The sequence below is a fragment of the Falco biarmicus genome, chromosome 8 (genome assembly GCF_023638135.1).
Source record: "Falco biarmicus isolate bFalBia1 chromosome 8, bFalBia1.pri, whole genome shotgun sequence".
Lineage (NCBI taxonomy): Eukaryota > Metazoa > Chordata > Aves > Falconiformes > Falconidae > Falco > Falco biarmicus.
Genome location: NC_079295.1, coordinates 14,601,271 through 14,626,502, shown reverse-complemented (window position 1 = coordinate 14,626,502; position 25,232 = coordinate 14,601,271). Strand labels below are relative to the sequence as shown.

General features: G+C 38.9%; 1 protein-coding gene across 4 annotated transcripts in view; it reads right to left on the bottom strand.

Annotated features, from left to right (window-relative positions):
* BMPR2 (bone morphogenetic protein receptor type 2) overlaps positions 1-25,232 on the bottom strand; it is a 109,628-nt gene that overhangs the window by 54,086 nt on the left and 30,310 nt on the right. For all 4 annotated transcript variants that reach the window (XM_056348490.1, XM_056348493.1, XM_056348492.1 and 1 more), the window contains exons 2-3: positions 2,283-2,456; positions 825-1,004 (exon numbers count right to left, since the gene is read on the bottom strand). In XM_056348490.1, the coding sequence (XP_056204465.1) occupies positions 825-1,004; positions 2,283-2,456 (354 nt within the window). The remainder of the gene's footprint in view (positions 1-824; positions 1,005-2,282; positions 2,457-25,232) is intronic.

Sequence of the window (25,232 nt, the reverse complement as noted above, 5' to 3'; positions counted from 1 at the left end):
ATAACTGGATTAATTCAGCTTGTAATTTCTCCCTTGGAGAAGCACGAGCAATGATTATTTTGTAGGAACGTTGTCTTCCTAATTTGGGGGGATAGAAAAGGACAAGGATTTATCTCACCCGTCCTGCCCAAATCCCCTCCACAGCATTAACTCCAGTCACATTCAGGGAGCCCAGTCAGATGGTTATTACCAGAGACAAGTAGTCTGTTCTGCATTGCACAGTGCTAGGTTCAGACACCGAACGGTGATTGCTTACTGGTTGTACAAACAGTATTATCAGCCAAAAGGCATCATGCTTTGTCAACTCTCTCTACCCATTTATACCACATGCACTTTCCCAGTAAAAGGCTACTGTTTTATTTTAGCATGCCAAGCTCCCATTTTGACCAAAATTACTTACAAAGACTGCATCCTACCGCTATTTTTGAAAGCATCAGTACCTTTACTCTCTTGAAGTTAATTCAAATAGTATCACTCCTAAACACAAACTATTCTTTTTGCATTCTATAGCTGTAAATACTACCCAATTAAAGATCTTCATGCTGGGCATCCAAATACTGAAGTACCCAAGATTAGAGACCGTTTTGGAAAACGTTGTCTGCATTCAGCAGATGCCTATACAAACAATTCTCCTGTGAGCGTTTTATTTGTTCATTGCAGAGCACTACGCAATCTTCATATGGAAAAGCTCTGTTCTGTTCGCCGTTTCTGGTGCATATACATAGTAAGGTCACAGGTTTCGCATTTTACAGTACCATGAAGAAGGATCCTTCTCTAAATTATTTAAACCATGAAATGACAAGAAATGGAAACATCTGACTTACTGTAAGGTGTTGTATCAGTAGGGTCAGGAGGTGGAAAATTTTCCGTGAAGTTGACATTACACAAGTCCGTACTACAGCAGCAGAAGCGGTATGTTCCATTCTGGATCAAGGAAGGGGTGGTTGTAACTATACACGCCTCAAAGTGACACTCTTGTGGGTCTCCTATATGGGACCAGCAACCTGTGGAAAGAGGCAAATTAATTCTTTTTAAAGGAGGCATAAAATTAATTCTATTGCATAGACAATTAAATACACCTATAGAAACCCACACATTACCTAAATTAAGTGTGTGGGGTGAAAACACATCATAATTTGCTTGTCTGACTTCACTACCACCTTTTAAACCAAAAACTGAAGAATTTCTTCAGAATTTACCACAGCCAAGGAGAAAAAACATGGGCAGCAATGAAAGCTAACATCAGGTGTCCAGCTGTCAACCTCAATATGATAAAACCTGAACTCTTGAGCCTTCTAAGCAGAAGTACGCCATTCCCCATTTCTCTGATACCACAGACAGTATTACCACCCTTTGGCCCACAGTCTAGATGAAACTGTGACCTAGTCCCCTCCTCGGAGCTAGGCAAGACTGCATCTATAGTTTGATGCTTCTTACATCATTTCTAAAAATTCCGTCCTTCCTCACTGTTAGCATCACTGGACTCTTCTACAGGACCACAACTTATCTCTTGGTTAATGCAGGCCCTTTCTCCCTGCAGCAACTGTTCCTTCCCAAGTACAGTCAACGGCAGTTAATGACGTTTATGCACAAATGCCTGGAAGGGAAGAGGCAACATGGGGGCAGAGGTGAGCAGACTGCTTCTTTCGGCAGATCACCAGATCAAATGTATAACTGCACGGGATGCTTGTAAATACATTCAGTTTTCATTTCAGCCTTACACTCCATTAAATTGTATCCCAAGTAATCAAGAGCAGAGTCCCTGTGAATGGTAATCGAAATACCTCTCCAGCAACAGCAAGACCCTTCGCCTCTCCCTACCATCACTTTCCCCACAGAGTAACAGTGAATTGACCGTTAGTGATATGTGACAGTCTTGTGCTATAGCTGCAATTTCCTCTGTAAACAAACATCCAATCAACATGAATATACATTTTCACTTAAGGAGACATTTTTAAATGTATCATTACATCAACACATACACCCGAGATACCTTCAAGAAAGCCATCTTACGGTGGATATCCTAAGTAACAAGCAATTAGAGTGCTTTCTCCTTCAACTGTGCATTGCTCTTTGGTCTCTTTTATAAGTCATGTATTTCAAACAAACTTTCTGTTCATATTTAAAACTGCTAAGTGGGAAGTTTAAAATAATGCATTTGTACAATATACAAACAAAACATCTAGCTTTGCAGCTGCACATCTTTCACATTGGCTGGCTAGATCACAAAAAAGTGAAGAGAGTAGCAAAACTACTGCACTTAACACTAAAATGTTACATACCTTGTTTTACAAGATGTATGTCTCCTTCTCGTGTTTTTTCCCAAAGTCCATAGCAGGTACTACCTTTCATGCACAAAATTGTGCCATTCTCCTGGGAGATTCGGCTCTCACTGATTCCGTGGTCCTGCTGATATGGGTCCTTAAAAGCACACAGCCGCTCCTCACTCTGCGCAGCTTTAGACAAAGAAAGGACAACATCTGTCAGCGATTTTATGCATAAAATATTAACTTTAATAAAAGGACAATTAAGGTCTTCTGGAAACGTACATTTGAAACCACCCTGAATTACACATATCCATTCTTTAAACTGTACTCCAACAGTCAGAAATTAAAATGAGGTCTATCTTGAAAGTCACTTTCATTAAGAGGACAAAAAAAGGCCCTCAGCAGATGTTTCAAAATGAACATGCAAATGTTTAAAATTCACAGGTGCAGAACAAAAATTTCATTGCATAGTCTCTATCATCTCTGCATCATTTGTCCTCAAGCACAAGTTACACAACTGTTAGCTGGTTTCTTCAGCAACCGCATGCATTCCTTAATTGTTTCCAGATCCTAAAGCAAGATGATCTTTTTCAGACTGCCACCCAGCCCAGTGCCTACCTAATTCAGAGGTGTTTTTCCACTCTTTCTATTGACCTAACTCTTCTTTTCTACATGTTATCCAGCCATTACACTGACATTTACTTCTTTATGCTCAGCAACCTATCAGTTTGGGTTCTTTTACACAACTTCATTAATGACCACCCACAGAAATACTAATGGCAGAGTAAAACCCATACGATTGACCAGCAGTTCCATGAAACACTGCCTGTAAACAGGAGCAATGCTGTTTGTAAAGCCTCCTTGGGGAATATCCAGCAGCAATATTTTATAAAACATACAGAGAGCGCAAAATAAATACCCATCATCACCTGAAAAATCTCTGCGGGGGTTTATTGCAACAAAACCAAAGCCACCCACAAAAAAAAATATTTTTTACAAGAATAATACAAACTTCAGAAATTTAGTATCTTAAGAATGCATATGTTTTACCCCTATGATTACTGCTATTTTTGTTCATATCACCTCAACGAAAGGACTCAACCATGCTGATATCCCTCTGTCATCTTTCCTTTAGGAAAAGCAAACACATTCAAACAATAAAATTCTTCAGAAAGGCATCAAGTCCAAGATCAAAAAATCCATCATTTGTAAGGAATATGATATTTAGAATATTTTCACTCTTCCTTGGAATTACTTTGTAGAATGCATGAAAATCTAGGTGTGTACTTACAAGGCACTTCAGTTTATTCAGTAGTACAGCTCAGCACACATCCAACTGCAGTAAGAACTTGTCCTATGTATCTCAATAACTAGATTTTAACCAGTTCTTTAACTCCCATGAAAGCACTGGTAGCAAAAAGATGCAAGGTGGAATAGACTGGTATTTTAGTAAAACAGATTTTGAATTTAGTAAATTACAGCATACTTAATTGTAAGTTATTAAAGGCACTGTCTACGTATAAAATATCTCCTCACTAAGTATTTATTTATTTGATCATTCTGCAGCACTGGCCCCAAAGAAGCCATGTTTCAGCAAGGCACACTGACTGCAAAAACGCTGTTTCACTGTGTCACCAGCACAGATGACTGGGTAATAGAAAGACAAGCCAAGAGACTCAGATACATGTCTCACTTCTAAGGCTGTTATTATTCATTAAGGAATTGAAATTCATAATTCTCTCATGCAGAGACAACCATAAATAGCTACAACATCCAGAAAAGCAGTCTGTCAGTGACTCCCAGTTTATTCTGTGGCAGCAGTAATTAAAATAGTGCAACTTAGCTTATTTTTTAGTGGTCTGATAGGGCACGTGTGGTAAGTTGAGCTACATGTCAGCCCAGTGGTGGTAAAACTCTCAGCTAAGGAGACAGGAACCTCTTAAGTCACTGTAATTCAATCATTTGCAGCTCCACGTACTCCAGTAACCTGGCTGACAGTCCACACTACTCACCCACCTCACCATACACTGGTCAGGGTACCATTAACACTTTACATCTGGAACTAGAGTTTTGAAGTAATAAATACATTTATTATAAAGCAATGGGCTTGATAATCAGAAACTCTTGTTGCCTAAATTTCATATCTAATTTTTTTTCCTTTCTAAATGAGTAGAGTTATTCAAGTTACTGAGGACAAAAAGGTCACACATTAACAGCTAGCATATGCTGCCTCAAGCAGTACTTGCCAGTCGCACGTAGTAGTTTTATTCTCAGGAACAGCTGAGTATGCCAGGCGTGAAGCATCTGTCCTGCATTCTCTGCTACATGACATGGGACTGGCCAAGGAACAATGTGTGAAAGGACAGTAGTCCAATGCCATAAAGGAACTGGAGCCGACTAACTTAGTGAAAATAGAAAGGCGAAAAAATTATCATGGAACTGTAATTTTCAGGAGAGAATGTGACAGAATTATATGGCTTTCTGAAATACGAAATTTTATATTAATACATTTTTATTAAGAAATATCTGCTCCTAGGGACACTACAAAGGTTTTTGAATCAATTGCATGTGATAGCTGAGTGGGACTAAGGTCACCTGAGATGTTGGTTGTTTACAGAATGCTCAAATTGCTGCAATATAAGCCCTTTCGTAATTTGCCTTTATTGTGAATAAAAAATTTAAAAGAACAGAATTTATAAAACAGCCACACAGATTTGGTTTCCTTATCAAAAACCTCTGGTTTAGAAAAACCAAAAAGTAATTCCAGGGAAGTACACTTTCATAATACCTCAATAGGTTCTAAAAAATAATAATAATAAAAAAAAATATCAATCTTTTCACCTCTGAACTAATGAAATAAAAGAAAAAACCTTTTGGTTTTGCTTTCTACTCAAAAATATATTTATATGCATCATGTCTGTGCTCCAGAGACACAGACAGCTTTAACTGCCTACTTTTCTGGTCTCTTTAACCTATCTAAAAATCTCTTAGGATCAACGTTGAGAGGCAAGAACATGCAGAAGATACTTGGAAAGTTGTTAACCATCACGCTAGATGCTGTCCAGCCACACACTACAGAAAATAACAGTTGCTACCAAAAGCTTTTCTGATTTAAACAAAATGTATTGCCCTGTAAGAATACCTGCAGACGGGAGGGTAGAACACCCACTGCTACACCAACCTGAGTGCGTATCTTTATCAGTTTTCTAGCAAACTAATAAAAACGCAAGTTAATGTGCCACAATTTAGTGTCAGATGATCTCAGTGAGAAACTTCTCCAACAAAAAATAAAGGTTACTCACCCAACAACTAGAGTTTTCATGCTGATCATTGCACATTCCTGCTTCGATTATAAGTTAGAGTAGTACAACCCCTGTGGGAGCAGTACCCATTGCAATACTCTGCTGACCCCTGCCCCTTCCCTGATGGCATGGAACATCTGGAGAACAGGGGACACATAACAAAAGCTACTTTATTTTTCTCTATGGCCTCTGTAGCTTCATTTTTGAAGCTGTAAAGCCGAAGAAAATTGGATAGGCCATTCAGATATCCAGAAACCATCCTGAAGAACAACAGAATAGATGAGCTGCTGCAATTTCTTTGCATGATTTTGGCACATTCCTGCTCTGGGAATCTGGCAGTAAGGTTTCCTTCCTCCTGGTAACGGAAACTAGTTAGCTCTAAAAACTTTTAATATTGGAATACTTTTAAGTCAGGCCTTGAAAGCAGCCTCCAGGCTAGATCAGTATGCTTTAAACGTTCCCTCCCAAAAATGGAGATACTACTATAAGAACACACAGAAGTACTGGGGTGCCTGTTATAATCTTTACTTATTTCAACAGAAATCCTACCTCTTCAAGGTAAAATACTGTTGCTTATTTAGATTGATATGTGTTCCTCATGGACAAGCTTTTATGTCTGACATCGTGGGAGCCAACAGCTATGCACGGTACATTCAGAGCTGAAACACATCTACCTGTCCCTTGGAAGCTCTGCAGCTGCAATGTGAAAGGGCAACCACTAACGCTGCTCTCTATAGCAGCTTAGCTGGAAACAATTCCAAACCCGCTTTTTCCAAAACTCCATCCTTGAAGATATTCAGATCCCATCTGGAAATGGTGCTGGGCAACCAGCTCTAGGTGACCCTGCCTTCGCAGGGTGTTGGACAAGATGACCTCCAGAGGTCCCTTCCAACCTCAACTATCATGTGATTCTTGCAGGACACAGGTCCCGAGGTACTCAGTGTGCAGCAACCAGGCAGAAAACCAGAATTACTCAGCTGGGCTACTTGCTATTTTTTGTCTCCAAGGCAGGCAAAATGGTAGGGTAAGACTAGAACTACCAGATTATCTTGTTTGTCTTCAGTTCAAATAGATCCAAACCCAAGGAAATATCTTAATGTCAGTATCTTTACTAAACAACAAGAGCAATTAAAATAAACAACTTATCCTATGAAGTTGGAGGCTCTTGATCTGATCCACTTGATAAATCCAATTCATTTGCTGCCTATGTCAGGAAAATGAAGGGCAAAGCCCCTGCAGACAGGTGTGCCCACCAGATATTAAGAGCCCATAAGCAGTTCACTGTGCAGCACTCCTTTCCTTAGATTTCACAGATTCAAGATGCGCCAGCAGTGTATCCTTAAATCGACAAAGCGCAGAAACCATTTACAGATCAGATTATACAGTACATTTGCCCAGATATGAAATGTCCCAGCGTACAAAGAAAACTAAGCCCAAGCACCAAGGCAAGTGGCAGCACAGGTCTCACAGGACATCTGCTGCATGGCTGCAGTCATCTTCCAGAGCCCTGCTCTTACTAAAAAAAAAAAAAAAAATCATGTTGTTTCAACTCTTTTACAGGTGCTTTTAAGCTATCCATCTTATTACTCCTGCGCAAGTTAGGCATCACAAAAAATAACCACAGAAAATCATTAAAATTAACTTGGATTACAGTTTCTCTATAAATGTGTAATTCTATAATAACTCTCTCATCATTAGGTCTAAAGCACAACAAACAGAAAAAAATGCCAAAGATGCATGTATTCCCCCAAAGATTAAAAAGCTACTGAAATGAAATGAGCAACTTGGGTTTTTTGTGGGTGGGGGTAGACACCTCTGGAGAGTGCACTGTACTTAAACACAATTATCTGATCAAACCAGCACGTGGCAAGTGTAATTTCAGAAATATGGAAGTTATGACTACAAAGAGGAGAAAGTCACATTTAAAGGCTACCTTCAAAACTAAGAAACATCTATTTATTATTTCTCTCACAATATGTAAGAAGAGAAGGACTTTTGGTACTTCCATTATCTTTATAAAGTAAACTTCATAGTAAACTATATTTGCTCATCACATGGATGGAATCCATTATACACTCAGCTCGTTTCTAATTCACCTGTAATGAAAGACTATAAGAGAAATTTTGAAACAAACAAATGGCAATTGAATGCTTACAACATCATACACCACTGAAAAGTTTGCTACTACAGAGATCTGCAGTAGCAAGAGTTGGGCTGACATTGAAAAGGACAAAAGTAAAACCAGAACAAATTGTGAATTATTTATAATTAAATGCCTATTTTTGATTCCTCTTGAACTTCTGTACCAGACAAACTATGTCAAAACAACTGAATAAAAACAAAAAAATTAACTCAAACTTCCACTCTCTCATTCATCAGAGATCTCCAACAAAGACAAGAAGAGAAGGCACCATTTCCAGAAGTTCTACCAAGGGAAAAAAGCCACTGAGAACAGGGCAAGCTCTTCACTTCCTTATCGTAACTCAGAAAAAACCCCAAAATTAGTTCTGCTGCTCTCCAGCCTACTTTACACCTGTATTTAAAAAAAAATACACTTTACTGTCCAGTTTCAAAACTCTGCTTAAAACATGAGCGGCATAACAACCAAGTACGGATGCTTCAAGAAACAGTCTAAGAAACAAACTGTTCTTAGCTTTCCTGCTTGGTTGCCATCTGATCACCACGTGCACATTAACAGACTTAACCTGAAAGAGATATTGAAACCTTATTGTCTTATTTCGAAAGGAGACTAGGGAAACAGACTACATTAAATTACTTTCCTGAAGTCATAAAGGAACTGGGAATTGGCTGTAGTTTCCCAAGTCCATCCTGTGGCTCACTCTTACTGCCGCAGTGCTCAGGGGAGCATGAGGTTCATCCCTATGCCACTACACAGCCTCAAGAAAAAGCACCAGGGCTCTGGCATATGGCTCGGGTTTTGACATGATTAGTCTTAGCAATTATCAGTTCTACTGTCAACAAAAGATGACAGAAAAAGCAAGTTGTTATAGGATAAATACTATACTGTTGATTTCAATATTTTCTCCCTGTAACTGTACTGCTATTTCCAATTGCTCAAGAACAGAGAAGTGATTCACAAAAATAAATGAAGTCTGGATGTCTGTAGTGGTTTGCTAGAAAAACACTGAGATACATTTACTATTTTAATATTTTCCTCTGTTCCCCACAAAAGATACTTCTGAACAGCAAAGATCAAAAGAAAATTACAAGTGCATCTACTGACTGTCAGAAATCTTGTATGCTATGAATCTATGATTCGTCCGTATTAGGCTCATTTTAAACAAATGAATATGCTGTTATTGCTTTTAATATACTAGTTCTTTTGCAATCATTTTGTGTTCTACGAAAACATAATTACTGAAAATAATTAAAACAGAAATACCAAAAAGTTACAGGAATCCAACTGCAAATCCTGAGAACATGAGTCATGTTTTCATTAATAGCATAGGAAGTCAGTTCCATTAGTACTTAATCGACACTTCCTGACGTTTCATCTATTCAGTGCAGTACATGGAATCTGCATCAAGTGCAAAGGCAGGGGGAAAGGAAGGAAAAAGGACTCAAATGTTACTCAGATGCTACAAAGAATTATTCTACTCCATGTTCTAACTGTGGGGATTAAAAATAAACAAACAAACATTTGCCACTTTACAATTAATGCCAGGCAATACATTTTGTGATGCAAGTCACGAATACAAGAATCCATGATAACAGTCAAGACAAACTTGCACGTAACCTACAAGAACAGACTTGCTAGCATCAAGGACCACATACGTGGGTACCGTGGCGGTAATTATGTCCAGCTGCCTTCATGACCACATAGGTGAAGACTTGAGAAAAGACAAAAAGTTAAAAAGGTTTCTGAGCGTTTGTTTGCCTGTAATGGGATTCCTTTAAATATGTTCAACTGGGAACCTCATTAGGCTTCAACAGTTTTTTTGTAAAAGATTAAGGGTTTTTTTCTGTAACTTTGAATTACTGAGATTTTCATCAGAACAGCCATAGACACAAAACCTGTTTTCTTCTGGCCCTGTCAGCTCTCTATGGAGTTCTCTTATTTACACAATATGGGGAAACATCATCACCCTCGAGGCACAGTTACGAGATAGCACGTGTCTTCATAATGCAAACTATTAAAAGGAGGGCGATTAAAGTAATGTACATCAGGAGGCTCCTTTGAGTACATCCTTTCAACTACCGATAGCTGAATACTGGTGTGATGCACAGAGAAACAGAAACCTGAAGAAATCATCACTTAACAAGCATTACTGCTGCTTTTTTTCATCTTTTTCTCCTCAGAGGTTTTAATCAGAAATTTTTCTAAATGTGTATACACTTATATAAAAATATATCACAAGCAGACGCCTTTTGAAAGAAGCCATTCTTTACAGACAGATGGTCCTTAATACTAACTTAGAGTGGGAGGAAAAAAAGCTAAACTGCTGGTAATCTTCCACGTGTTTACACTTCCAGCACTCTGCTTTGTAGCGTGTTTGACCAACTGCACAGCAGAGAACTGCACTAACTGGTCAGGAAGGTAAATAAATTGCCTGCTTAAGGATCGGGCATGAGAGCATGAAGGTCTTCAACCAGCCAGAAATGGCCCCGGGGACTTTCTGAGCAAGAGGTCAGGAGCACCATGGTGCAACACACAGCCAGGGAGCGTGTGGCCGGGGAGACAGCACAGCTTATTGCTGTACAGTGAACTCCTGTGTTAGAGGTCTTCCAGGTGGGCTCCACAAATGCAACCACTAGTTTAATATCATCAAGACATGAATAAGAAAGAATGGAAATTTGCATTAGAGAATACAGTAGGAACTCCCAGGAGGTAGGCAGGAAAATAAAGAAAAATGCTTCAGAAATTTACATCTATGGCTGCAGGCTTTTTTTCTTCTAACAAAAAGAGAGGAAATACCCATCACAACCATTAATGCTCCACCTATATTTTATAGGACATATTACGTACCTCAAGATGCACTGCAAAATATATTTTGACAATAACCCCTTACAGTTTATACTCACTGTTAAAGTCTGGAATAATCTATCCCCAGTACTGCATGTCCTTAGCCTCCACTGATGAAAATTATTTTGGGTTTGCCTGCTTTTGCTATGTAACATCAGTTTCAAATGCTGGCAGTTACACAGAGCCAGGCTTTGATTGAAAACTAGTGCCAAAACTAAAACGATTGCTAGTACTGATACCCATTTCAAAGCCGTTATGTGACTGCATATGCAGAGGACTAGATCATTTCTGTTCATTACAAGACACTTCCGTCAAAAGATCATGAGACTAGAAAATTCAACTTGTTTTCTGTACATGGACGTCCTTTAGTCTTTCCTTCTCCTCAATCTAACCTGTAAGCAAGCAAATTTGCAATCGCTTTTCTCTCTTCACTCCCTAGAAAGGGCGACACCACAGTGCTGTCTGCTGAGCAACGTTACCAGCAGCGACAGAGATACCAACTTTTCCTGTTGTGTATTCTTCACCAGTACTTGGGCACGGTGTTTCAGCTTCATTCTGAAGTAACAGTGGTCCTTTAGCATTAAATAAATAAAACAAGATCATGTGGCAGCTGTGTTGTATCTCGCATGTCCTGCACGAGGCTCACACTTGGCTGCCCACCCAGGAACTGTGTCTTGCACCACACGTGGCACACGAGCCATGGCCTTCTGTCAGCCCCGTCTGGGATGTGCAGACCCCCTCTCCTCACAGCCCCAGGGCTACAGGGCCACTGCCACATGCCCCATATTCAGCTCACTGGTGTTAGATGCATGCACCATACCAGGAATTTAATGAGTTGCTATTAATGTAAATAGAGAGGTATGGTGTGGCCAAAAATTAGTCAACTCAAATTTTTTAATGAAGGCCTTGTTCTGCTTTACCCCAGATTTACTCTCAAAAGGAAGCGTTGCCTTAGAAGAACCCAGCTTAAGCAAGAGGAGCTGTGCAGGAGAGCAACAGGATGGCAGAGATTTATTGCTAGCAGCTGACAAATGATGTAGTCCCCAAATGCTGCCAGATGTTATGCAAAAATACGTGAGCTTACTGCCCATAAAATGTGTCACTGCCTTACTTCCACAGCCTTTCTAAACATTTCTGAGGACAACCAGACCACCTCGTTGTGCCAGCCTCATCCAAATCAGGCACTACCACAGAACCAAAATTTTATCCATGTGGCAAGAATACAAGGTAAGTGGCAAGAAAGCTAGCAACACCTGTGTCCTGGCATAAAATCTGCTGGGACAAAATTCACAAATTTCAAGCAAATTTGAATCAACAGAGTCAATACTGGTTCATGGTTTGCATCAAGAGGCTGATAGGGCAAGAGATTCAAGCTGAATCTGTAATGAGGATATATTTCATTGACTCAGCCAGGGTCAGAGAAGGACAAACTACAGAACTAAAACCAAGCGTCCTGAAGTCTCAGCTGGAGCCCTAACAAGCTGACCTTTGGCCACTAATCAGAGCTTCCTCCACCTTACAAGATTTCCTCCAGAATGTATATATCTAAACCAGAAAAACAATATACCTCCATCAATGATTCAGTGTTTTCCTTAACGTGGTTTTATAGCTGTGTTCAGCTGGTATGCAGTTAGGACATTTGTTTTTATTGTATAAGTCTGTCTAGTTCAGCAGGTTTCTTCCTTCTTTTTCCCTTATGCTAAATTGCCATTGATTTTTAACAAGACAGAATTAAAACAAAATGTTTGTAACAAACAGGTAGCAGAGGAAGGTTATCAATCTGTCCAATAGGAAATTTCTAAATATATCACCTGCTAGCAGTGAAAAGCACACTCTGGTATGTGAAAAAAATGATAACATTATCTTGGTTCAACGATTACACAAGACTAATGACATTTTATCGCACAACTTTTCATTTAAGTAACAGCTAAAGGCTTTGCAGCAGGAGATTCCAGCAGGTTTGGTGGTTTTGGGGTGGGTTTGTTGTTTTTTTTTAATGTTGTGAAAACAGTAAAACACCATGGCATTTTAGCATTCACTTTGTTAGCTTTAAAATACTCATCTTTGTCATCAGACTTCAACTTCTAGAGCTTATGGACATTTCCAAAACCTTCACATTCCACACCATAGCAAAATACAGTCAGCTTGTCCTACGTGGAAATGCAAGGGCCCAGGCATACTCAAATACCCCTCTGAAAAAGCTGTCAGTACTCAAATACTGGGAAGTAGAAGTAAATCAGCATAAAACTTATACAATTAAACCATTAAATACCACAGAAGTGTCAAAACATGGAGTACGCTTAACACTCACTCAAGAGAGAACCTAATCTAAACACATTAGTGGAATAAGAAGCATAAAAACATTTACTCTCAACTCTGCTTGTTTTTTGCAACCATCTTAGAGCTTCCACAGTTTTTAGTAAGACAACCATTTTCTGTGGGGACTTCGCAAGGCAGAAAACGTCTCTGTGGCTTCAATCACATTGTCTGATTTGTGTCGTCTTCTTGTCTCAAGATGAAACGATCTCTTTTTTTTACCCCATGAGCAAACAGGAATTCCAGTCTTTACACCTAGTTGTATCAGCTCAGAAAGAATCTACTCACAGCCTCACGATGTTGGGAGAAAAAAACCAATACGTTTTCAACAAAAAGTATTGTAAGCCAGCTTTAATATGTATCTTCTACTTTATTTAAGTATTACTTCAACTCAAGCTAAAGGTCATTTAAACCCAGATTTCAGGAAAAACATTGGGAAGGACATAGCTGGCTTTCACTGACTCGATGTGATTTTGGACATCCAACTTAACCAGCTCTCCTGGAAAAATCCCGGCCTACATTTAATCTCTTGAAAGCATGAATATGTATATTGCAGGATTTAAACAAACATAGCATTTTTCCAATTTATTTGTTTAAATATTATTCACTTCCTAAACAACTATGTCTCCATTCAGAGAAAAATAAGCATCTTCATGTTACTGTTTAGCGATTATGCCAGAACAGAAATCACAGCCTTAGTCACACATAATCTTTTCCAGTGGCCGGTGTCTATTCACAGAACTGAAGAAGTCCAAATTCTTTATCTTTGCCCTAGACTAGAGTTCAGGGATTTTTTTCTGGGTATGAGCGTCTGGCTTTTGTTTATCTGGGCTGTCAAAGTAAAGTATCTGCATGGAATAACACAGGAAACTCTGCATCAAGAGCAACAGTAAAAGCAAAGTAATGATGTGGTACTTCTCCCCCAAACTCAGATGTGACAAACTTCCCAGACAAAATTAATTATTTCAGAGTCTACTTTAGACTCCCTTGAAAAAAAGCCTGTTACTGGAAATTCCCCTAACATATGCAACATACCCACTTTTCTAGCAAGCAGGGATGCCATTTCCATTGCATGCATTACTAAAACATTTTCTCAAAAACTTTTCAATAGCTTCAATGTGAACGATAGTACCCATACAGCCTGTCTTTTACAGTATTTTACCAAAATTCTGACAAACATTTTTAGGGAACTTATACAACTGACAATATGCTGAAACATTTGAAAACTGGCAAACATTCTGTGATCTGAAGCTACAAGGAAATTTAGTTCCAAAACTGTAATCATATTTTGCCCTCAGTAATATACATTATATTATCTGTTGACTGACTACAGAAATATTTTCTATTTGGCTCTGAAATCTTAACTCTGAAAAAAATCACAAGAGGAGCAAAAGGCAAAAACTAGCTCCCACCTTGACAGGTTTTATGAGGCTATCAAGCCCACCACCCTTTCAGAACTCCTCAAAGAATATATGTTTAAGTTCCAAACCATCTCAAGTCTTTCTCTTCAAGGCATTTAATGGTATCCCACAAACCATCGTCATCTTGAGTCAAGAGCATGGTCAACATGACTGCTTCCTAGGCACCTTAATTTGGCCAGTGCAAGGTGAAAGCAAATTCATGGAGAGCACAGAGTATTATCAAGGAGTAAGAGATTCTGGGAGGAACCTGGGACCTACTTCAAACACTCCTACTCTTAAGAAACTCCTGTTCCTTAACTGAGAGAAGGTAGGAAAAGAATTGTGAGCTAAAGGTATTTATGGGTGTTTGTTGAACTGGGCAAAACCGGAAAATAGTGACTTTTGCTTCTGCTAGACTTCAAAGTTACCAGCCCACTGAATAGAGGTCACTGTTCATGTATTTCTTGGTGTTACAGTGTGTAAATTGTTAGAAATTTATGGGCACAGCACTGAACTATATAAAACCAATTGATACATATTCTTCACACATTTATTCTTTCACATTTAAATCTTTGTTGTACTAGTAACATCTTCATCAGCTAAGAAGGCAATATAAACTAACTTTTGCAAACTCTGTGTAGTCAGAAAAACCAGTGTCTAGTCAAGACAAGCTCTTCATTAACTTCTGGTTTCTAAACTTATGCAGTCAAAAAGTGCATGGCTGGTACACACAGACAAGCCCAGATTACTGAACACACTTTTGTTTCAAGGACTGGCTTTCATGTACTGAAGTACAGTACGTCACACCTAAGAAACAAACTTCTGGGGACAAGGAAACAAAAAAATTATTATAAACAGCAGAAGATTGTTTTTAATTATCTTTGTTGATGCTAATGACAGGAAGCATGGAAAAGGGCACTCCCAAAATATAGACACTCAAAGAAAAGACTGTAATCAACTTCCTTAACATTTTGCATTACACACCTGAGGATGACAACTACAATTATGCTTGAAAGACCATCTTAACTCCTCACCCTATATATACACTCCTGGTAGCACAGCTAAAACGTCTCACAAGAAACAACAGGTAGCGTAAGCAGAAAACATCAGGTTCTTTGGGTCACTAGCAAGCCTGACCCACCAACCTGCTGTCCCAGGGGTAAGCACAGAGCCAGACTGCACAAGGGCTTCCCCATGAACGTTCTAGCTCTCTGCCACAGACATAGGTAGATAAAATAAGCACTTCAGTCCGTGATTTTTAGAATCCACACTTTTTCTGAATCAGACATACTTTAAGGACAGGAAATAAGCACAAATAGCATCCTGGCATTTGGGACTAACAAGGAAGGAACAAAGACAAATCTCATCTAACAAAGAAAAAAAAAATTAGAGGCTTCACAATGGCAGAATTTACCAGTGAAGAGTTTTTTTCCTCCACATTTTCACCTTTTTTGAAAGCCTTTAGTCTTATAAAAGCACAAAGTGGTATATACATTTATTATAGGGATACTGAACAAGTATTAGCTAGTTGGTTTCGTTGTCTCTAGAAAAAGAACTATAATCAAGCACTGTGTCAGCCACTACTGAGAATGTTATTATGAACTGAATAAAGTAAGTTTTTCTCTTTAATTTGAGCTAGAAACATTAGAAAGCAATATAGCTTGCAGTAAACATTTAAATAGCAGCTTTAAAGAATTTCAGATCAAGTTTATTAATTCATGTACTTCATTTCTAGCAAACTGGCTCAAACTTATGAAAATTAAAGTATAACATGGAAAAAACACTCATGTCTGCAGATGCATTACTAAAAGTTATGTTTCTTTATCAAAAATACAGCGTTGTACAGGATACTGGATATTTTAAATGAGCCATACATATATACAAAGTATGTTTCCCATTCTTCTTACTAGATTTGTATAATGGAAATCTTATTTGCAATCTCTAAGTAAAAGATCCTGATCCGAGCCTGAATTACTTGACATGGTGATAAGCCAGATAAGAACAATTTCTAGTGATTAAAATACAAATCCTTCCAATGTTAAATGAATTTAAGTTCAATGTTTTTGCTAAACAGTTTCAGAACAGGTATGTTTTTCTTTCTTTTAAACATAAACACAGCTATCAAAAAAGGGAAAAACCCAGAAGCACAGTGAAAATACACAACTCATAACCTGATTATGTGTTTTAGAGTCTTAAGGCAAGATATAATTTAGTCTACTATATTCACTAAACACGTTTACAGGATCAGACAAGTTTTCAGAATCTCTGAGACAAACTAATACTGCAATCAAAGGATTAGCAAACCAGCTGCCTATGTGCCATTACAGCTGATTATCATAGACTGTAGACAGCTAGCTAGCCTGGAAGGTGCTTTCAGGAATACTCAATTGTTGCCAGAGAGAAGGGTATAGCAGGATAATGTGATATTAACTCATTGTTTTATTTATTATACATTTTAAAAATTGAACTTATGGAATATAAATTGCATGTGGTTTAGGAAATCTTCAGTTATAAACTACGTTTACAGTAAAACCTGACAGAATGAAGTAGTGGAAGAATTACAGAATACTGCCATTCAGATCCAGGGACACTGTGCAATGAAGCTTTGACTTTTCAATCTTCTACCCGAGTCTTACTAATAACTAAACCGATGCCAAAATCCATGGAAAGAGAAAAATTGAACAATTTGGAAGTTACAGGTTTATCTTCAAAATGTTTTCAAATAGTTTTTTTGTTTCATGTGTAGAAAAATTTGCAAAACACAAACTTCCAATAGCTCTCAGTAAACGAAGTGTCTTTGTTATATGAGTGTTCAAATAGTCTGTTATGCCCAAACACCTCCCTCCTTAAGGCTACGAATTACTGTTCTGACTGGAGACTGAGCTACTTACTACCAAACAGAAAAGTAGCAGAACCCAGCGTTTAACCGTTGCTTACCAAAGCTCAGAAAACTTCTTCAGTTTTCTACTAACATCTACTAACACTTCGGCATCATGTTTTTCCAACATCTTTATGAGTTGCTCTACTGGTAATGGGAGAATGTTTGCATCATTCCAACTTGATACAACTATAAAGGAAATTCAAAATTCATTAACTGTAAAGAAAATTCAGATGTGGAAGGAAATTCATTTCATCTGGTAAAACCACTCCTTTCGGCTGACACTAAAGCAAACCCAAGACTAAAAACCAATTGAGTTCATCCCTTTGGTATCTGGTTAAAGAAGTAATTTTAGGAGAGAGAGTAGAGCTGTACCTCATTTTCAGAAGTACGGACATGGCATTTTTTGCTGCCTATGGTTTGCTTTGACTGAGTTAATCTATGTCCTTTGGAATTATATACTGAATCTTAGGATTCCTGTACAGGGACAAAAACAGGACAATCTTGATCTCAGTTTCTAGCTATTGATATGGCCTCTGTATCTCAGAAGAGGAAGCCAAAGTCACAATTTCACAGCCAGGCACGATAGGACTGACAGCCTAGGGGTAACTACATAAGTATAAATATGCATCACTTATTCAAAGCATGGCTTTCCAGAAAGCTTTTAGATTAGACAGATTATTCCTCCCTTACTTGTGTCTCCTCTGCTTTGTCTTCTTTCGCTCTCCTTTTGGGGATTTAAAGGTCTTTGAACATCCTCTAGGAGATGAAACAAGCAGCCATTCACAGTTCTCAAATGCTCTGTCTGAATGAGGCAGAGTAGTTAAACAAAAGAAGCTTCCAATAGTTTTACCCTCAGCTTCTTTGTTTACAATGTGGTTATTCTCCAAGTCTTGCTTGCTGTCTCTATCCCATAATACTGAAAGGTAAACCTCTCAGGCTTGCAAGCTGTTTTCACCCTTATATAAATGCTCTTGAAATCTTCCACCCTACCCGTCCACCCAAGTAAAGATTGCTAAGAGCGTCTACACACAAGTTCATCCACACTGTCTTTGGCTTCTTTATTTCTAAAAGCTGTATTTTCCATGACATCTTGGTTTTTTTTAAATCATAGTTGGACGTCACTGAGGGCAACGAGGATGAGAAAACAGGAAATAGTTTGATTCATGTGGATTCTAACATTACCCAGTCACTGTATTATTCAGGGACCAGAAAACATTTAACAGAAATTAAAGTGAAGAAGCTCCCAACAACAGAATCAGTTGGACTTCACAGAGGGGGGAAAAAAACCAAACAGTTCATGCTCGGCTTCATCAATCCTTTCCTTCTCTCTCCCACCTCTAATGAGTATGACCTAAGTGCTCTCTGAGAACACTGGACCAATAAAGGATGTACAACATGGGTATTAATGCCAAATTTAAAGTAAAATATTCAAAATGTTGGCAGATATGTAAGTCTCTTCTCTGTAAAGAGGAGAAGAGAACACAAAGCAAGAAAACAAAAATCCAGGCCAGGTTGTCTTTATAGGGCAACAGCAAAGGAAAATGAAGTTAAGTCTAACAAGAAATATGCAGTTCTTCCCATCAGTGACAGCAAGCCAGTGACCGCCAGTGATGGAGGGAAGGGAGCATCCCATCGATGAAAAAAAAGGAATTTAATTCAGTTATGACTAAGCTTTCTCTATCCAATGAAAGAGTACATAAACTACAGAAATAAGTCTTTCAACAGAAAGCCACCACTCCCTTCAGCTGAAGCTTTTATGATTCAATACAAAGCAAGTAATAAAAGCAAAGGAAAAATGTAAATAAAGTCCTAAACAAAAAGAATTTTTTCTATATGAAAATATTTGAGAGTATATTCAGCATTAGAGAAGAATGTTAATGAGACATGACAGTCTGCAGGCTTTGCAAAATTACTAACTTCTACCTGAAAAATACAAACAGAAGTACTACAGAATTCAGCAATCTCTGCATACACTGAGTAGAGTTTACTAAAAAATATTCAAATGGTGAGTGTAGAGCCCATCCCACAACATTTAAAGCCATAGGTAGGTTTTCCCCGGCAGAGTTCATTATTATGCTCCCCTCTATATCCCTTTCACACCCCTCGAGCAGTAAGGTTCTTTGCCTTGCTATTTCACCCCTTAATGCTTAACTTCACTGTACTCCCCGTCTTACCTTTCAAAGTCCTAGAGCATTCAGTCTCTCACTGATTTTCTTCAACCTGCTTATCACTCCCCTGCCTGCCGCCTGCTTCCCCTCCCACCATGATGCATTTGATAGCAGATGCCAGTTTCTCCCATAAGCACCCATACACTTTTTCTAGCTCACTATACGTACATCCTGGTGCCTGAGCAGGCACCAGGTCACAAAGTCACTCTCTTCTTTTCACCCAAGCTTGTTGGGTGAAAATTAATTTCTACCACAACGTAAGTCCACAAGGAAGAAATCAGCAACCATTAAAAAAAGCACCAACAAAATCCCTGTACTAACAGATGCATTAAGCTGACGCAAGACACAGCTCCATCGCCCCCATCTTTGGCACTCTTCAGCCTACGACCTGACCTCGACATCTGGGCATTTTCTGCCTTAAGTCATTACACTGTGTCTTTATTCTGACTATAAATAAGTAGAGACAGAAACCAACTCATGCTTCCATCCAAGTATGTAACCCAAAATATTAAAATAAGAAAGATCAAAACTGCCCTAGTTACTGTCACGTTGCCTATTACTACAAAGTGCTTATCAAAGTCCCTATTCAGAGGAAGTAATTCATTCTGTCATCTCACGGGATAACGCTTGTGTAACTGCAGAATCAGGGGGAAGGCAGGCGAGAACATTCTAGAGACCTCTCAGGGCTACAGTAACGTGACTGGCACAGGTACCCGCTGTGGCAGGCCTGCTGGTGAGCCCGTAGCCAAACCACCAAACAGGACCACAAGTGCTCGAGCCTATAGACATTCACCAGCAGACAGGCACGGGGCTGCACTGGCAGTGGAGGTCTCCCCTGTACTGGTTTGTCCCTACCTGCACAAAAATTTGGCACTCCCCTCCTTAACCAGGTCTACTCCACAACCCAAGAGAGACCAGATGGTGAGAGCGCAGACTTCTTTATTTAGGTTCTGTCCTCCTCTCCCACCCACCATACACCACCTACTTGCTACATTCAACCAAATTTGACAGAAAATACAGACCTCATGGATACCAATTTCTTAAAGAGTTCAATGAAAACGCTCTGGGTAGAGGTGAGAGACACCAGAATGACTCCAATGGAAAGAAAAGGTGCTTATTAGACACAAGAGATTTTACAGCTGAAAGAAAGATTGCTTACAAGTGCCCGCTACTTAATACCAGCACAGCAGCTCTTGGAGGACCTCTGGCAAGCACAATGCTCCCAGTTCTGCCAGAGCTTCTCCCATCACCACGTCTAACCCGTATTTCTCACTTCTATAACTTTTTAGTACACACATGTAATCATTCACACTTTACTTAAATTGTACTGAAGTCGCTAAATTCCAGTCAAGTGCCAAATAGCGGCGTTAAGAGATGATGTCAGGGCAGAAGCCGGGAAACACTGCGGAGGTCTCTCTGCTCCTCCTCAGCTCTGCCGACCGGCTTCCCAGCCAAGGCCATTTGCAGTGGAACAGGGGAGGAAATGGAAGAAGTGCAACATGCAAGCGTCTTGCTGTGTTTTAATCTAAAATCAGACATAAGCTCCTCACAGCAGTGTCTGTTTATAAAGCAATTCAAACAATTGAATCCTATGGGATCTACGCATGCACACCCCCACCACCTTCTGCTGAAGCATACACTAACACTAATCCTATGCTGGCACATACAGTATCTAAAAGAAACAAGAATTTTGCCTATTAAAAAACAAAACTTACTCTTGGCAGTAGGATGAACAGAACAGACATTCTTATCTTTTTACACAGTTTTCTTGATAAGCATAAATTGATTTAAAAGATTCCACACAAGCCACCATTTAAAACTAAGTGAGTCTGAGGCTGTCAACTTTTATTTTCTTAAGCTTTACTTTTTATGTGTGCTCAAAGAAAATAAGTACTGAAAAACATCACTGCAAGCATCACTATAGCAACTGGAGCTCCTGAAGCTTCCTTGGTTCAACACTCAGATTCCAGATGGAACAAAATGCCATCTCTATCTTGCTTTTTATAAGGTGCCTCTCTCTCCTGCAAAGCCTCCAAAGACTAGCAGGGACATCTGGTGCCAAATTTGCTCTTACAAAGACCATAGAGACTCATATAAATTCACCTATTTTTGCAGTTCTGAAAAGAAGTAAAACAATCAATATCATGACATCTGCACCCAAATGCCTGTGTGAAATGTCACTAAAACAAGAAAAGAATTACGCAAGGTATTTATTCAAGTCCCTTTACAACCCAAGGATTGACCTCATTAAAGTCAGCGGCAGTTTTGCCACATATATCAAACGCAGAGCCAGAATTCCACACTTCACAGGAGATTTCTCTAGTAGCCCGGCCCTTTGACTCACTACACTGTATCCAGAGTATTTTGTAATGTTTCACTATACCTGCTGCCCATCAACTCTGCCTAACTACCTGGATGAAATTTGTGGAAATGGCTATGTATCCTTGAATCAAAATCTTTGAAAATAGTAATAATAGCAGTAACAAAAAAGTACTATGCAGATTGTAAACAAATCCAGGGTTGTTGTACCTCTAGGAAAAAGTGGAAAGACCGGAGTAAAGGCACAATTGGCTTGTATTTTTTATACAGCCATTGAGGGATGAATGACAGATCATTGTGAATTTTCTTCATTGGTTGCAATGTTCTGCATGAATTTCAGTATTATGGAAACAAGAACAACCAAAAGATCATTTCAGGTGCCACTATGAACTATAGCAACCATTATAATATTCAAGTAAACATTAACACTCCATCAAAATGCATCAATTCGCCATTGTATTCCCATTGCCAAAAACACATGGAAGAAAAAACAATGAAAATTCCTAATAAATACTCTGGCTTGGCTCCTACTTTGAAAAATAATTAAGATTACATTTATATGGCTCTTGTTTCATCCCTTTTTGAGTTTGCAGAAGCCATCCCTCAGTAAGATGGTAAACTTCTGGTACTTATTGCACCTTCCTTTTTGCACCCTCTTGGCCTGAATGAAGTGGAAGGAGTGTGGTGCAAGGAAAGACAAACAATTTACCGCTGCTTATAGCAGGCACAGATGCCAGCATTTTCAGGATTCTTGCAAGCCTTGATTTTCAAATAGCAATACTGTTATGTACTAGTAACATCATTAAGCCCTGGAGATTCAGCCCTTTGTCCTCCAGCTCACATAAATGAAAATAAGCTCCGATACATCAAAGAACACTGTCTCTAGTTCTTATTGCACATTTCTGCTATAGCTGACAGATGGCTCAGTTCCTATGAGTGGAAGAAAAACAATTTCCTAGCTGACCCCAAATACCTGGGCTTCCTTGGCACACCTCTAGAAAAATTCAATAATAGAATTCATACTGTCCCCCTTTTCCTCTTTCTGAAAATAAAACAAATAACGGAGGAAAACATACCGGTCAAGTAACTAAGCAGTATTGCCCAGGTCATATTTGAGAAATACTAGACAGAATGCACATCTTTATTTCCCCTCTAGAGCCCTGGGCCTTAACATTCAAAATAACCTCAGCTGCCAGTTCTCTGGAGTCCCTGTAAAGTCCATCTATTGCAGTAAGGAATCTGACAGTCACTACTGGGGAAAGTGCAATGAAAAGGTTTAAGTTGCCATTGTCATTTGACAGTGTGTAAGAAGTAACTGTAATTCTTTTTCTTGAGTAATAATTTTTCCTTTTTAAACATCATGAGGGAGTGTCTGCCATTTCTAGTGGATGTCCTGTGATACGAAGTTCAGATCTGAGAAAAAGTTCAAGCAGTATCAATACATAACCTGCAAGCAATTATGACAGACTAGCAACAAATTGGAAACCTTTCTTAAATTGTTGTCTAAATTCTTAAATCAAATACCTAAACAAAAATTATTTTCTAAATTACATACATGGAGTTTTAGTCACTAAATGCAAATCCAGACATGCAAACTCGATTACACATTTCTGGCATGCCATCAAGGCACAGAAAAATGCCACATATACTTGTCTGCCTAACTTTAACTAGGGATGATTCAGCTCATAATTATTCAGATCTTTAAAACTTATTTTTTCTTTGTGATCCAAACAAGTTCAAGAAAATCACTTCTCACTTGTGGATATTTTGTGAAAAAAGCAAAACTTTAATGAAATTACTTCCTTCTGACTATATGAGCTACTTTACATATAAAGGCAGCATGCAGGACCTATGGCTGTAGAGTTGCCATGTTACAAAAAATGGCTGTAAGGACCTGCAGCATGGTTTAGATTATGCCAACAAAAGCTACAACCTTCTAAACTATCAAACAGATATTTTGAGATAAGTGTGAAAGATACATGTCTTTCTCAAGCTTAGAGAGAAGAAAAAAAGTCAACAACAAAAGCTTCTGTGATGATTAATTTTATTTTGTACTTCACCCATTCTAGCATTACTAAATAAGCTGCAGTGGTCACCGATACTTCTCCTACATACTAAATATTCAAAGCAACTTACCTATTTAGGCTGGAGGGAAAATCTGAGGTTTTCAGCTTGGTCAGCAATATTTCCAATTTTTAGCTACTTAATGCACTGGTTTTAATACTTGCAGAACTACCATTTCTTGTAAAAGAAATCTACAGAGTGTAATAGCCACCCCCTCTCTGAGATTAGCATCCCCTAAAATTTAAACTGATATTTTACAAGAAATGGTAATCAACTCCCTCTAGCTCAAGTACCAGCTGTATGTTGATGTGCCAGCTGACTACTCAGCGTTCATCCTTCTATACTCTTCTTTCTCCCTGTATTCCTAAGACTTACTAGCAAAAGACACTACTACTGTACTGACAACATCAGTTTGTGCAATCCTTACAGTAATTCTAAATCCCTTAGAAAAAACAAACAAGAGGCACATTCTTTTCAGACAACACAGACAATTCATCTGCATTGTAAACCAAATGTTGTTTCAAAAGCTAACTACCAACTGCATTGTCCTGCTCCCAGAAAATAGTATGGGACCCAACACAGTACGGGACAGGCTGCTTCCCTCCCTCCGTCACAGTCAACCCAGCTAAGGATGCGTACAGTTTTCAGACAATACAGGACTATTCAGATCCCCATTCTGGCCTGTGTCTTTATGTCTTTATTAACTGATCTGCAGCTGTACAAACAGCAGTGTTTCACCAGCATAAAGTCTGCTTCACCACAATTCATCTCATTGAATAGCATTTCCATGAGATTAAATAAGCCCAGCATATGAAAAACAGTAACAAATACCTTCAAGACATACTCCCTGCTACACAAAAAGGTAACTACAGGTCTCAAACAGTAAATTGCATGACAGTCTGTCTACCGCATTGCCACAAAGGGATTTTGCTGAAATCGCAAGTCCTGGGGAATCTGAGGGGCCATGTGTTAAGTTTTATGAATATTCTGACTCATTATCAGGTTCTGTTCTCAAAACAGAAAGCACTACTGTAAAAATCTTTCCATGTACCTGGTACAGCCATCAACAAAAGCCACCATTTCTTAAGGCAGAAGAGGTTTCCCCAGCTGTGCTAAGAATGCCATCATTTACCTGAATGAACTATTAAACTGATGAGGAGGAGACCGTGATTTCTAAAGAAAAGTCTGGAAAAGAGTTGGTTTTGCAAAAATTTGCAAAACAAGTCGGCTAACATGAGCAAATAGTACCTCTCACAGCTGACAGCCCTGGCTGGCAGCAGGCTGTCACTCATTTTCATGCCTCCCCCTGCCCACCCTGCAATATTTTTGGGCACTCTGGGGTAAATACACAGGAGAAAGATATATGTGCCTGGATCTGCCTCTTCTATGTAACACACTCATCCAATCCATTGCTAAAACCAATTCACATTATAATGGCTCAGCTACGCTAAATGATTCTGGGTTGTCCATGCACAGATATCTCAGGGCACAGTTTTGCATCTTAGCTGTTCAAAACATTCAGCAGGGTAGC